A 13407-nucleotide genomic window follows, 5' to 3' on the forward strand; every position below is an offset into this window, starting at 1 on the left:
GTGTTTCACAGCAGTGTTTGTTTAGGTGCCAAACATTTTTCTCTTATCTGGAAAAACACTCTCTTCAGTAAGTGAACGCAGCTCGGTATTTGTGGAATTTTACGTAAAAGGTGCATGCAGATGTATTTGAACTAGAGGAAAAGAGTAAATTTGGGAAGGTCAGTGTAGCTATAAAAAAGACTTACTGTATTTAAACATTTCTTAGTTGTTTTTAATTGAATTGCAGTACTTTAAGAGGTGATTGTTTTACACAACAGTGGAGGGAGATAATGGCTCATAAATACTGAACTAGCTGAGAAAGACATTCAGTAAAGAATAAACCAAAATGCAAAAGGATTGTTTGTGTGTTTGTAAAGTAATCAAAATCATAGGCATTCAGTTCAAACCTGAGTAAGAATGTGAGCTATTTAAAACAAAAATAACAATATGAAAAATTAGCAATTCAGCAGTTCAAGGTCACTGATCAAATAAACATATTTGTGACATTAATGATGTTAACTCTCTTGTATGGTAGGTCAGATAACATGGATCTATACATAACAAGGATTTACCCAAACTTGGTGACTTAAAGACTAAAAATAAATTGGGAACATACTTAATATAAAGAAATGACTTAATTTGTATGCTATTAATATTATTATTAAATATATATTTATATTTATATTTATATACAGTACTGTGCAAAAGTCTTATGCTGTGTTCACACCAGCCATAGAGGTGTCAAGCGCAAGTGATTTCAATGTTATCGTGGGTTTACACCAGACGCGAGTTCAACGATTTGCGCGAGTAAATTACATACAAAGTCAATGCAAAGACGCGATCAGACGCATCCTCGCGTGGGGCAATGCGAATGACGCGATATGGGCGGCGCGTTTCCCGCAAAAACATGCGATATTCGCCTCAAATGCGTCAGCTCAAATTAAAATATTCAACTTGAGCTAAAAATTCGCATGACACGATGTTAAATCTCGCGAGTAATCTAGAGCGAGTAACACGATGCCCCGCGTTTGGTGTGTACGTTGCATAAAGTCAATGTTAAGACGCGTTGATGCGCGTCTGGAGGTCTCGCGGCACGAATTAGGTGTTTAGCATGGCGCAGTACACGCAATTCCGCCTCATTCCCGCGTCTAGTACGAGTTGAAAATTTTGAACTTTGGCGGAAAAACGCACCGTGTTAACCAATCAGGAGCTTGCTCTAGTAATGACGTGATAACAGGAAGCGAGCAGAGTCGCAGAAGCCCCTCACATCACGCAAATTTCCCCGTGAATGTCTCGATGACTAGAATTTCACGCGCGGCTTTCACGCAGGAATGAAGCGAGTAAACTCAAAGTGTTCAAGCCGCAAACTAGACGTGGTAGACGCGAATTTGATGCCTCAAATGCGGCTGGTGTGAACCCACAGTTAGGCCACCAACAGACTTGTTGTTTTAGAAGTTTTAATGTCCATTCATATTTATTTTTCAATCTATTTTATTAAGATACAAACAGAAAATACAGAAAATGTATAAAAATAATAATTTTCAGGGCTAAATGTCGTCTTTAGGCAGCATCGTCGGTGTTTAGTGTGACCTCTCTTGGCACTAAACACATTTTGAGCGTTTTTGAGCAGAATGAAGTAAAAATTAGGATTGAATTTTATTTGGGTTTAAGAGATCCTGCAGTTTTCTGCTATTGCTCAAGTGGAAGGGGAGTTTACCCTAAAAACGTGACGCATCAGTTTACATTTTTATACAGTTTTTAATACTATATACACATTTCCTGTATTTTCTGGATGTATTCTATTAAAGAGCAATTATATGTGATCACTATAACATTGCAAAACAACAAATCTAATTCTGGTATGGTGGCCTAAAACTTTTGCAAAGATATTATGTATCTTAGTGGCAGTGGAGGTCTGAATTTAAATGACTGCAAATGACTGAGAGACAAAAATGTAACATGCTTTTCTTTTAGGAACATTAAAGTGTCATTAGAGTCCAGACTGGTTGTCTAAAATTTTGTGAGAGATTTAGCTGACATGGCTATACACCATTCGCAGGGTGTCATCCACCCCCATAAAAGGACACAGCACTACCCTACCAAATACAGTAGACTCACTCACTAATACCATTATATACTCGCTCTAGTCACTTTCTCTCTTGCTAATTTCCCCTCTCAAAAGCACCAGATGATTTTTAGCAACAGGAAGGCTCTCATTATTTCAGCCAAATATGTTAAAGTGACTCACACTTTCTCTCTCACACAGCAACAGAGAAAAGAGAGAGAGATGGTGCGGCAGCAACAGGATAAAGCTCCTCACCGGAGACTCGATGACATGAGGCGAGAGGAGGACAGGAGGATGGCAGAGAGAGAGCAGGTAACCAATCGCAGCCTCGGAACGGCCGCCGCCCGGCCAATAGCGGCCGAGCGTTGGCGGTCTTCTCGACACAGCCCTGGCACTGGAATTTCTGTGGAGTGGTTGCCATGGCAGCAGGCTCTCAAACGCAGCTCTGAATGTGCGTGTATGTGTGTGGGTGAACCGCACGCAGCCCTGCATTCAAGACCATTCAAAGTGACAGAAACACAAAAGACCAATCAGCATGAATTAGTGCACAGTGTGCCACAGGACACACTCTTCAAAACGACCTCATACTTACATGGCTTACAACACGCTTTTTAGTGTTCACTATGAACCGACTGAGGAGAAACATGCGACACGTTCTTGAAGGTGACAGGAACCGCTCGGCGTGCACCATTTTAGGATTATAAAAACGGTGCGGCGCCGAGTAAAGAATGTGGAACGAATCTCCTCCGTCGAGGTGTTTTTCAGCCATTTTAAGAGCCTATCAGAAACACTTCTTTAAAATGTCTGCCTCTGTTTTCAGAGGCTGCACAGACAGGTGTATCTGTCCACTGTCTTAAATGTCTTTTTAACTCTGTGCTTTTGAGTCTGTTCTGAACTGCCTCTTTCTCCTCCTTCTCTACTGCTCTTCATTCTCTCTCTCTCTCTCTCCCTCTCTCTCTCTCTCTCTCTCTCTCTCTCTCTCTCTCTCTCCATTCCTCTTTCTCTGTAGGAGTTTATAAGACATAAGTTGGAGGAAGAACAGCGGCAGTTAGAGATACTGCAGCAGCAATTACTGCAGGAGCAGGCATTGCTAATGGTAACACAGTCTTTCACTTCCCTTTGTTTCTCTGTTCTTGCTGCGTCAGTCCTCCTCGACCAGATTTGATCATCTCTTGCCAAAGGGTCCCTAGATAATTCTGCAATGATCTGATCAGATAACTTCTTGTTCAGAGTTTATCTATTAATCGAAATGAGAACTATTAAAGGCATAGTTCTCCCAATTATGGAAATTACCTTATAATTAACTTATGCCACCCCAAATGTTAATATAGGGTTAATATATGCCTTCTGAAGTGAAACTATAGGTGTGTGAGAGAACAATTAATAATTTTGAGTTGATTTATCGATTAATAGGTCAGATAAGCACTTCAAATTTGGCAGCACATCGATAACGTTGAATCTCATTGGTTGATGCATATGACAAATAAAATTTGAAGTTTATCAACATGCACATCTATACATCTGAGATTACATGAGGGTGAATTATAAGCAGGGGTGCACATAACTGGTGCACATGCACGATTAAAATAAAAAATGCGCACCAAACACTGCTCTAAAAAAGGCGCTTCTGCGTACTGCTGGAATTTTAGGGATTGCTCCGTGCATCGTTGGTAAGATAATTATTAAAAACGTGTTAACATTACTGTGTGTTAGCAGAGGTGCAACAGTCACTGGCCCGATTGTCAAATGTAAATATTTAAGCACAACAAGACGCGAAACAGATCTCAAGCGATCTCTTTATTCACGTTTTTTTGATAAGTTTTGTTTGCAGGCACCTCAAGCGCGAGCACGATCCCCATCTCAAGGTTTCAGACACCTTGCTAGTAACTGACAGGCAGCGAGCAAATACCAACTGAGATTGTTTTTTTGGACATTTTAAAACTAAATCATCTCAAAATGCCATGATTATAGTAGTAAAAGTCTTTTACACATTTAATTAAATAAAAGCAGTTGAAAAACAATGCGTGTGTAACAATGTATTGGATTCATGTATTTAAAGTGACAGTGCACCCATTTTTAGAGTATATACCTGATGCTGTTTTTAATATTAATCAAACCACAGACAAAAAAATCATAATTTCCTTCTCTTGACTAAATAACTTTTGTAACTTTTAATAAGAATGCAAAATACACAGAAAAGACTCAACCTGAAAATTACAGACCAGCCTGAAAACATGAACATCACTGTTCATATATATGTTTGTTTTGTTGTATTTATTTGTGCTATTGCTCATAATCATTTTTTTTATTTCTGACCATTTCCTTGTCTTTAACAATATTTGAAATTTATATGAGTTAGCAGACATTTATAAAGGTTACATGTGTTAAAACAATAACCAGGCATATTTAATATTATATACATCATCGTCTACCATGTTTAAATCAAAGTGATATGGCGAAGAGAGTAGTCCGGAGATTAATGATGTTGACAGCATGTAGGATGTCGGCGCTATGAATAGTGTGAGTACCAAGCAACATCTCCAGGTGCTCCTTTGAGAACCAGGACAAAAAAGTTATGTGCACCCCAGATTATAAGAGAATTTTTATATTTGGTTAAACTATTCCTCCAAGTATTTGGAAATTTGTTTTGGAAATGTTCTGGAGGATACTTGAACTTCTAAAGTGAGAAGCATCTAAAACATGCTTTACCGATGTCATGAAGGGTTAAGCTGTACATTTTTATTTTCATGGATTCTTTGCATTTAAAAGGATGACTTTAATTGTGAATGATGTCGACAAAATACAACAGCAGTTTAACTTAATGGCAAAATTACATGCAGTTGCATGACTCTGTTGCCAAAACATTAGGGCTGTTTTATAGATGTTCAGTTAATCTTGACTTAAGGGAAGGATTTTACAGCTACAGAAAACTTGTGGTTTTATTTTTAAATAAGAGTCAGTAATAAAACTACTACTAGTCTTGTATAATTGACACTTTAGAGCTGCATATATAAGACATTTTTGTACAGCAGTTAAAGCTGATTTAGTTATCAGTTAGTTTTATTAAAATATTATTAACAGAACTGGATTAAATTGATAATCAATTGTAATTAAATAATTAATCATGTATTTGTTTTATAAATTGACCTGTGCGTTTTGGTACCAGCTAATCTAACTTGTAGAGATGCACCGATATTACATGTTTCTAACAAAATTTTGAAGATTAAATGTATTCATTTGTATAATGACTATTAATATTATACATAAAACTGGTGATGTTTCTTTACATTTTCTATACACGGAGCTCAAATTTATTGCATTTTCCTGTTCACTTTTGATTGACAGGATATATCGGCCATGAGTATCGGCTGTTGTTGTGAAAAAACGCTTTTCTCAATAGATACCGATTATTGTCCGATATATCGTTGTAACTCTACTAATTTGCTTTGCAAAAACGGACAGTAGGTTTTGTTCAAATTTTAGATTTTTTTCAAGATATTAACAGGGTTCAAAGTAATCACATTTTTGTGTAACTAGGTTTAAAGGGGACATATCATAAAAACCTAACTTTTTCCATGTTTAAGTGCTACAGTTGGGTCCTCAATGCTTCTATCAACCTAGAAAAGAAGAAAGATATGTAAAAGAACAACCCAGTAACTTAGTTTTAATAAACTATCTCTGCAAGCATGAGAAAAAAATATATCATTGAAATTTGGCTCCCCTTGTGATGTTAGAAGGGGATTATACGGTCCCTTAATCTAACCATGGCTCATCAGCTCAATTGCATTTAACACCAACGGCACATTTTTGCTGACACCTAGAAAGTGGCGATTTTAACTTGCTATAATAACATATCTTTATGATATTTTGAGCTAGAACTTCACATATGTACTATGGGGGCACCAAAGATTTATTTGACATCTTAAAAAAGTATTGTAAAATGTCCTCTTTAATGTTTTGAGTAGGGGCTGTACATTGTGCAACTTTCGTCTATTTTTGCACCTGACCATGCGCATGTTGTGCGTTACGTTTTAAAAGGGGCATACCATGAAAATCTGACTTTTTCCATGTTTAAGTGCTATAATTGGGTCCTCAGTGCTTCTATCAACCCAGAAAACTTAAAAAAGATCAACCCAGTAACTTAGTTTTGGTGTAACCCAGTAACTATTCTCTGCAAGCATGTGAAAAAATAGATCATTGAAATTTGGCTCCCCTTGTGATATCAGAAGGGGATAATACCCCCCCTTAATCTGCACTATCCAACCATGGCACTGCCATTTAGTGCAGAGATCAGGTCATTTGCATTTAAAAGGACACACCCAAAAACGGCACATTTTTGCTCACACCTACAAAGGGGCAATTTTCACATGCTATATTAAATTATCTATATGATATTTTGAGCTAGAACTTCACATACGTACTCTGGGGAGACCAAAGATTTCACATCTTAAAAAAGTCTTGTGAAATGTCCCCTTTAAGCCTACAATTAAATTGTTAGATAAGTTATTAACTATACTCCTGTGTGCAGGAGTATAAGCGTAAACAGCTGGAGGAGCAGAGGCAGTCAGAGAGACTTCAGAGACAGCTACAGCAGGAGCATGCTTATCTCGTCTCACTGCAACAGCAGCAACAACAAGACAAGAAACCACAGATGTACCACTACAGCAAAAACCTGGAAAACAATAAACCCGCCTGGGCTAGAGAGGTATACATGACAAATGCACAAAAGTCACTACTGACATGCAAATACCACTGTATTGAACCATCACGATATAAATTCTTAATTTTCTCTCCGTTTGACTTTTAGGTTGAGGAGCGCAGTAAATTGAACAGACAGGGCTCGCCCAAAATCTGCACTACAGTCTCAGACACCAACATCCAGTCACGTTCTGAATCGATCAGCCAATCAGGAGCGGCACAGACTCCGCCTATGCAGAGGCCTGTGGAACCACAGGGTGGGCAGGGCAAGGTGGGCAACTTTTGTTTTGTTTTCCACTCTAAATCTGTATAATCACACTGTGGTACTTTAGTTGTCATATCTCAAAAAGAATGACAATAATATAGACAAAAAAATAAACTGTTGCAATCTATGAATGTCAGAGACTTTTTAAATGCTAATTTTCAGGCCTGGGAAGGTCATAGAAATTTAAGGATATTTTAAAGGTGCATTGTGTAACTTTTAGGAGGATCTCTTGACAGAAATGCAATATAATCTACATAACTATATTATCAGTGGTGTATAAAGACCTTACATAATGAACTGTATTGTTTTTACTACCTTAGTATGAGCCGTTTTTATCTACATACACTGAGGGTCCCCTTACATGGAAGTCGCCATTTTGTGCCACCGTTTTTCTACAGTAGCCTTAAACAGACAAACTGCTCTAAAGACCGTGTTTTGTCATTACTGTATTTTGTCTTAGACAACAACATGTTTGTCCTTTTACGGCTACCATAGCTTCTCTATGCATTTCGATGAACGGTGGACTGAGCTGTTGGTTGCAATTCACAATCTCACTGCTAGATGCCGCTAAAATCTACACACTGCACCTTTAAATGAAATTAATTGATTTTACTTTTTTTTCCTAGCTATGCTATGCTTGAAATTACATTTTGTGAGAACATTTTTATTATATTTGTCATAAACAACTGAAAAAAATCTTAAGTTGAAAGGTACTGCAACCCTGTTAATGCTGCATGCACTGGCCTGCTAACTCTTTACTCCTTCCTGTTCAGTAACTTAGTTTTTCTTCTCTTTCTTTCCTGTGGGACATGTTCATTTCCTCTGTTATCCTCCATTTTTGGGGACGACCTCTTCGCTTCTATTTCCTGCAACACCCACCGCTTGTTATTACCCTGCTCTTTTTGGCACAATCCTGTTTCCTTTATTCCCCTTTATTTACTTTTTATCCCCATCTCTAATCCAAACAACCTTTCACAACCCCACTTTCCCTTCGGCCATTGGTATGCTACTCTCTCGATCACCCTTGTCCTATCTGCCATAGTTCCAGATGGCCCACCTGGTGCCATTAAAACCGTACGCCGCTCCTGTCCCTCGCTCTCAGTCTCTTTGCGATCAGCCCACTAAGACCATGTCCGCCTTCCCCACCCAGGATCCCTCTCCCACACCCACACCTCGCCCTCTACACTCCAGAGAACTAGTCCGTCAAAACTCTGACCCCACCTCAGAGACCCCTGCACCTCAGTCACGGCCAATGAGAGATGAGCGGGGGCCCTGGATCCGTCTTCCGGAGATTGAACAGCCTCCTAAAGTAAGACTTTATATTGGGTTTTATACGACTCAGGGGTGAATTTATTAAACAGTTGCACAGATTTTATAAAAAGGCATTTTTGCATAAACAACTGCATTTCAGAAATTTGTATTTTAGGCTTATTAAAAAATGTGCCTTATTTACACAGCCCTGCACTATTTTCTTGACGTATTTAACATTGAGCTCATGAAAAGCAGATGGTAAATGCAATTTAATTTGTGAGATGTTTTGACATTTTTATTGATCACGGCAGCAGTATGATGATGCAATGATGGAGAACAGTATTGTAATCGGGCATATAGACAGACACACTGTGTATTCAAGAGAGATGATTCTTATTTTTTTAGGTTTGCTGTGCAAGTTGCATTCAAAACAGATTTTGTGACATTGTTACTTGAAACAAACCTTTAGTCAGAAAACAAAGCAGTGAGTCAGAGTCTCTTTCAGTGGGTGCATTCATTCATTCTTAGTTAATCCCCTTCTGTGATTATAAATAGCAACATGATCATTGTATCATTTTTGATTCCTTGTCTTTTTTCCTAAAATTCCACAGAGAACAGCCTCTATAGCCACTGCATTAAACACAAATCTCTCATCTGGTATCAGACACCCAGTACGAGCAAGTAACACACAAGCATATCCAACTGAGGTCATGCAGGTGTGACTGGCCTGACTCTAACATGCCATGTTGTTCATCTGTCAGTAATCCAGATCTGAGCCGTAATGAACGCTGGGAGAGAGGAGACAGCATGAGTATCATGTCCAATCTGCCACAGACCGGCTCTCTAGAGAGACACCGCATACTCAGTAAGTGTGGACGTGTCTGTGGGTTTACTCACTTAGTATACTAGCCTTGGTACTTTTTGGGGACAAAATTGGACACTTGAATCTGACAGAAAACTCATAAGGATTGTGACCCCTGCCTGTGTAAGTCTTATACCCCCGGTTTCACAGACGAGGCTTATGGCTGGTCCTGGCGACTAAAACACATGTTTGAGCTGTCTCAACTGAAAATAACTTGCACTAACAGATCTTAAAATATGGCAGTGCCATTAATTTGACACAAAACAGTAAGACCTAGTCCTGGCTTTAGCTGAGACTTGACTATGAATCCAGGCCATAACCTATTTGAGATATTTAGCATTAAAGGAAAGCACCACAGTTTTTGAATATTTTACTATGTTCTTACCTCAACTTAAATTAATTAATTCATACATATCTTTTTTCAATGTGTGCACTTAATCTTTGTGCAGCGCGTCGTGTATGTGTTGGCATTTGGCCTAGCCACATTCATTCCTTGGGATCCAGACGGGGATGAATTTGGAAGCCATTAAACACTTTACATGAATGGTTACACGAGTAAGTAGTACTGAGCGATAATTCGATAACGATAATTTTACCGATATAAACAATTTCCGATAAAATGATAACGACAAAGAAACGATAATTTTGCGCACTGTGCGTAATGTTGTGCAAGCACTTCCGGATGCAGCATGCACTCTTGGTTTACAATCACAGTGTCAGTTTGACTTGAAGGAGTGGAAGATGAGGCAAGTTATTGATTTATTAGTAGAACTCTATGATTTTCTCGATGCGGATAACGTGGACGGAATCGAAATGTGCGGAAACATTTTCCTTTTGTGTAATGTTGGACGCGCCCAAACAGGGTTCGTCAAAGCCCGGAACACAGCAGAAAAACTAGGTACAGTATACTGTACTTTCTTTCAGCGTCCGCCTTAAAAGTATATTTACAGGACATTCACAAATTCAGGAAACCGTATAACATGCGCGCAATCACTGAACTAAGTTTTCTTTCTTGTTTAAGTGAACATAAACAGCTGGATGTTACTCAGTATATTGAAACAGAAAGCAGCAGGCCACTGTCACTTTAAGACCCAAGACAGACTGCTTTAAGTGTCAGAAATGTGTTGATTTCATAACAAATAGATTTACATTTAATACAGATGCCTGAACATTAAAACAAGATTTTAGTATTTGTATTTGTCATGTTCTGAATAAAAAACATCTGGTCTGGTTTTTACATTTTTTTTTACAATTTTCATTCAGGAGCAAAAATCGGCCTTTAAATTTTACACGAATAAAGATTTTTATTTATCATGATAATTATCGATATCGACTGATGTGGAAAACCATTTTCTTGATAATTTTTTGGGCAATATTGCCCAGCACTACTAGTAATTATGGTGTCACAAAATAAAATCCTTTTTTTTTAAGTGGATAAAAAATGGGAACTATATTGTATGGCGGAAGAGCACTTAGTTTGCAGCACTTCGATCTCGGCACTCAACGAAGTGCTCTTCCACCGTACAATATAGTTCTCCATTTTTTTATCCGCTTTAAAAATCGGCATGTTTTATTTTGTGCCACCATACTTACTCATGTAACAGTTTTTAAATAGGGAAAACATGGAAGTGTTTGGTGGCTTCTAAATTCATCCCTGTTTGGATCCTAAGGAATGAATGGGGCTAGGCTAAATGCTAACACATTCACAACGCGCTGTACAAAGATTAAGTGCACGCATTGAAAAAAGATAGGTATGTATTAATTTGTCTAAGTTGGGGTAAGAACATAGTAAAATATAAGAAACGGTGGTGTTTTCCTTTAAGGTTTGATTTCAATCATTGATTTCACATTTATTTTAATCTTTGACAAGATATCAATAATAAGATATCAAGGTTATTTTTCACAGGATGTTCTTGACATTATGTGCAGTATGATGATTTTATGTTTATGATTAGAAACATGATCGCTATATAAAATAAAAGCTATTAGAGTTTAGGGTAAAGTTAGTTCTAGTCTCTAGCCATTAATAAATCTATAGAGAACTAATATGATTCATTCTTAATTGTGTGGTCAGTTTTTGTCTACATTATGAGGACCAGCCAAAGGTCCCCCTGAGAGAAATGGCTTAATAAACAGGCCAAATATGTTCATGAAAATCTAAAAAGCTGAAAAGTTTGTGTGAGTGTTAGGGGATAAAAAATAGCTCAGTGTAAAAACAATGGAAAGTCAATGGAATGTTCCCATCACAGTAGCAAAAACACATTTGTTTGTGTGTGTGTGTCCTGTTTTGCTCCCTCTGAATACTGTTAGAGAGAATATGTAATGGGGAGTTTTCTATGAGTTTTGTGTGTGTATGTGTGTGTGTAATGTTGTGTATTTATTTTAGGTTCATCCAAGATGGATTCCTCCCCCACCCTGTCTCATGATGGTCGACACAAACCAGGAGAATCCCGAACCTCATCCAGACCCAGCAGACCAGCGGTGAGATGCAGACACACAAATGTTCAAGCTCTCTCTATGAGCATACACTTTACTGTACTGTATATAAATACACAGATGAGCACCTAGGATCTAAAAATATGCAAACTTTTGCACAGAAGCTTCCTAATCATTCTGCCTGTGTCTTGTACAGAGAAACACGTGAATAATTCAAGAACTCAACCCTTCTTTAAAACACTAACCTTTGTCTCTCACCTCTTCTTCATCAAACTCTTTTCCTTCCTCTTCCTCTACCCTCAGAGCTATAAGAGAGCAATAGGAGAGGTCAGTGCCCGCATCCATGTCAGCCTGAGTCTGTCTGTGCCTGCATGTGTTCTTGCATGCTTACGTCTTAATGTGATAATGATGTAATGAGGTTATAATAACATGCTTTTTCCAATACATGAATGTAATGTGTATCAGAAATGTACAATTGTGTTCAAACGTTTGGGGTCACTTGCTGTAATGTTTAAATTAAAAATCGAAATGTTTGAAATTTGTAATAATTTGGAGGAAAACATAGTTGTGCTATAGTTCATTAAAAAACAAAAGTTTTTGAAATAGATGATTTGCCCCAAATAATAAGGAAAAAGCAGCCAATAAAAGCCCAGCAGAGATGAGAACTTTAAAATGTGTGAATGTTAAGATGTGAAATGCTCATCTCATGTTAATCATAAGGTACCTATCAAGTAGTATTGCATCCTTCATATCTCCGAAGAGTCTTTAGATTTATCAGATTTATAAAAGACAAATCAGCTGTACTGCTACTTTTCGGAAAAAGCCCAAGCTCCTGGAGGCGTATCGTAGGCGGAGCAAGTCACGAGCAAGCAACACACATAAAACATTATCCCACACTATTTTTGGATTACTTATGATTTACTACATGTTTATGTCGTTTACATTATTGTGCACTTGCTGATTGCCAACAAAACACAGACAGTTTTTTACCACCTGCAACGAATGACCTGGTTGGGACTGCCCCATTTCAACAAAATTCAGCGTTAAACACACACGCACAAACTATATCCATTGTTTCCATAAGGCTGGCTTCATTGGGATGCTGAACAAGCTTAAATTCTCCTCATAAACAAAAACACACTTCTTTGGTGATGTTGATTTTGTTTTGGCTCTTGGTTGGTTTGTTTACCATGAAATCCAACTCTTTATCTGCTTTAAGTCAGAATGCATGACATACCATTAGACCCCCCCCACCTTTAGTATTGTTTAAAAAGCAACTAAAGGGTGAAACCCTAAGAACCTCCTTGATAAATTTTAGGTAAAGGGTGACTACTTTGAAGATATAACATGGTTTTGATGTATTTTGGTTGTTATTCCATAGTTTTTATGCATTTACTAAATTATTCTAAAAGGTAAAAATATAAATAAAGATTGCATAAGTGACCCTAAACATTTGAAGTGTAATTCTGAGTAATCGCTGAGCAATTGCTCTGAAATCACTTGAAGAGCTCAGATGCAAAACCCGCTAAGTGCGTCTAGCATTTCTTGTTAATTAGCATTTTTTTCAGACCCTTAAAGGAAAACACCACCGTCTTTCGATGTTTGGCTGTGTTCTTGCCTCAGCTTGGATGAATTGGTGCAGGCCTACCTGTTTTCGGTGTGTGCAGTTTTGGTCTTTGTACGGCGCTTCTTTAATGTGTTAGCATTTAGCCTAACCCCATTCATTCATATGGCTCCAAACAAGTTTTATTTTGTGCCACCATACTTTCTCGTGTAACTACTCATGTAACAGTCTTTAAATAGGGAAAACATGGAAGTGTTTGGTGGCTTCTAAATTCATTCCTGTTTGGA

At 37.9% G+C, this 13407-nt stretch overlaps 1 protein-coding gene across 5 annotated transcripts in view; it reads left to right on the forward strand.

Moving 5' to 3' along the window:
* Positions 1–13407, forward strand: part of mink1 (misshapen-like kinase 1) — a 67687-nt gene that overhangs the window by 28856 nt on the left and 25424 nt on the right. The window contains exons 12-20 of one of the 5 annotated variants that reach the window (XM_073861145.1): positions 2246–2356; positions 3054–3140; positions 6582–6749; positions 6852–7013; positions 8050–8309; positions 8854–8938; positions 9018–9123; positions 11507–11601; positions 11860–11883. In XM_073861145.1, coding sequence (XP_073717246.1) covers positions 2246–2356; positions 3054–3140; positions 6582–6749; positions 6852–7013; positions 8050–8309; positions 8854–8938; positions 9018–9123; positions 11507–11601; positions 11860–11883 — 1098 coding nt within the window. Of the gene's footprint in view, positions 1–2245; positions 2357–3053; positions 3141–6572; positions 6750–6851; positions 7014–8049; positions 8310–8853; positions 8939–9017; positions 9124–11506; positions 11602–11859; positions 11884–13407 lie in introns of all 5 variants that reach the window. The other 4 variants (XM_073861144.1, XM_073861148.1, XM_073861147.1 and 1 more) reach the window with 4 other exon arrangements.

Source organism: Misgurnus anguillicaudatus, chromosome 22, assembly GCF_027580225.2.
Source record: "Misgurnus anguillicaudatus chromosome 22, ASM2758022v2, whole genome shotgun sequence".
NCBI lineage: Eukaryota > Metazoa > Chordata > Actinopteri > Cypriniformes > Cobitidae > Misgurnus > Misgurnus anguillicaudatus.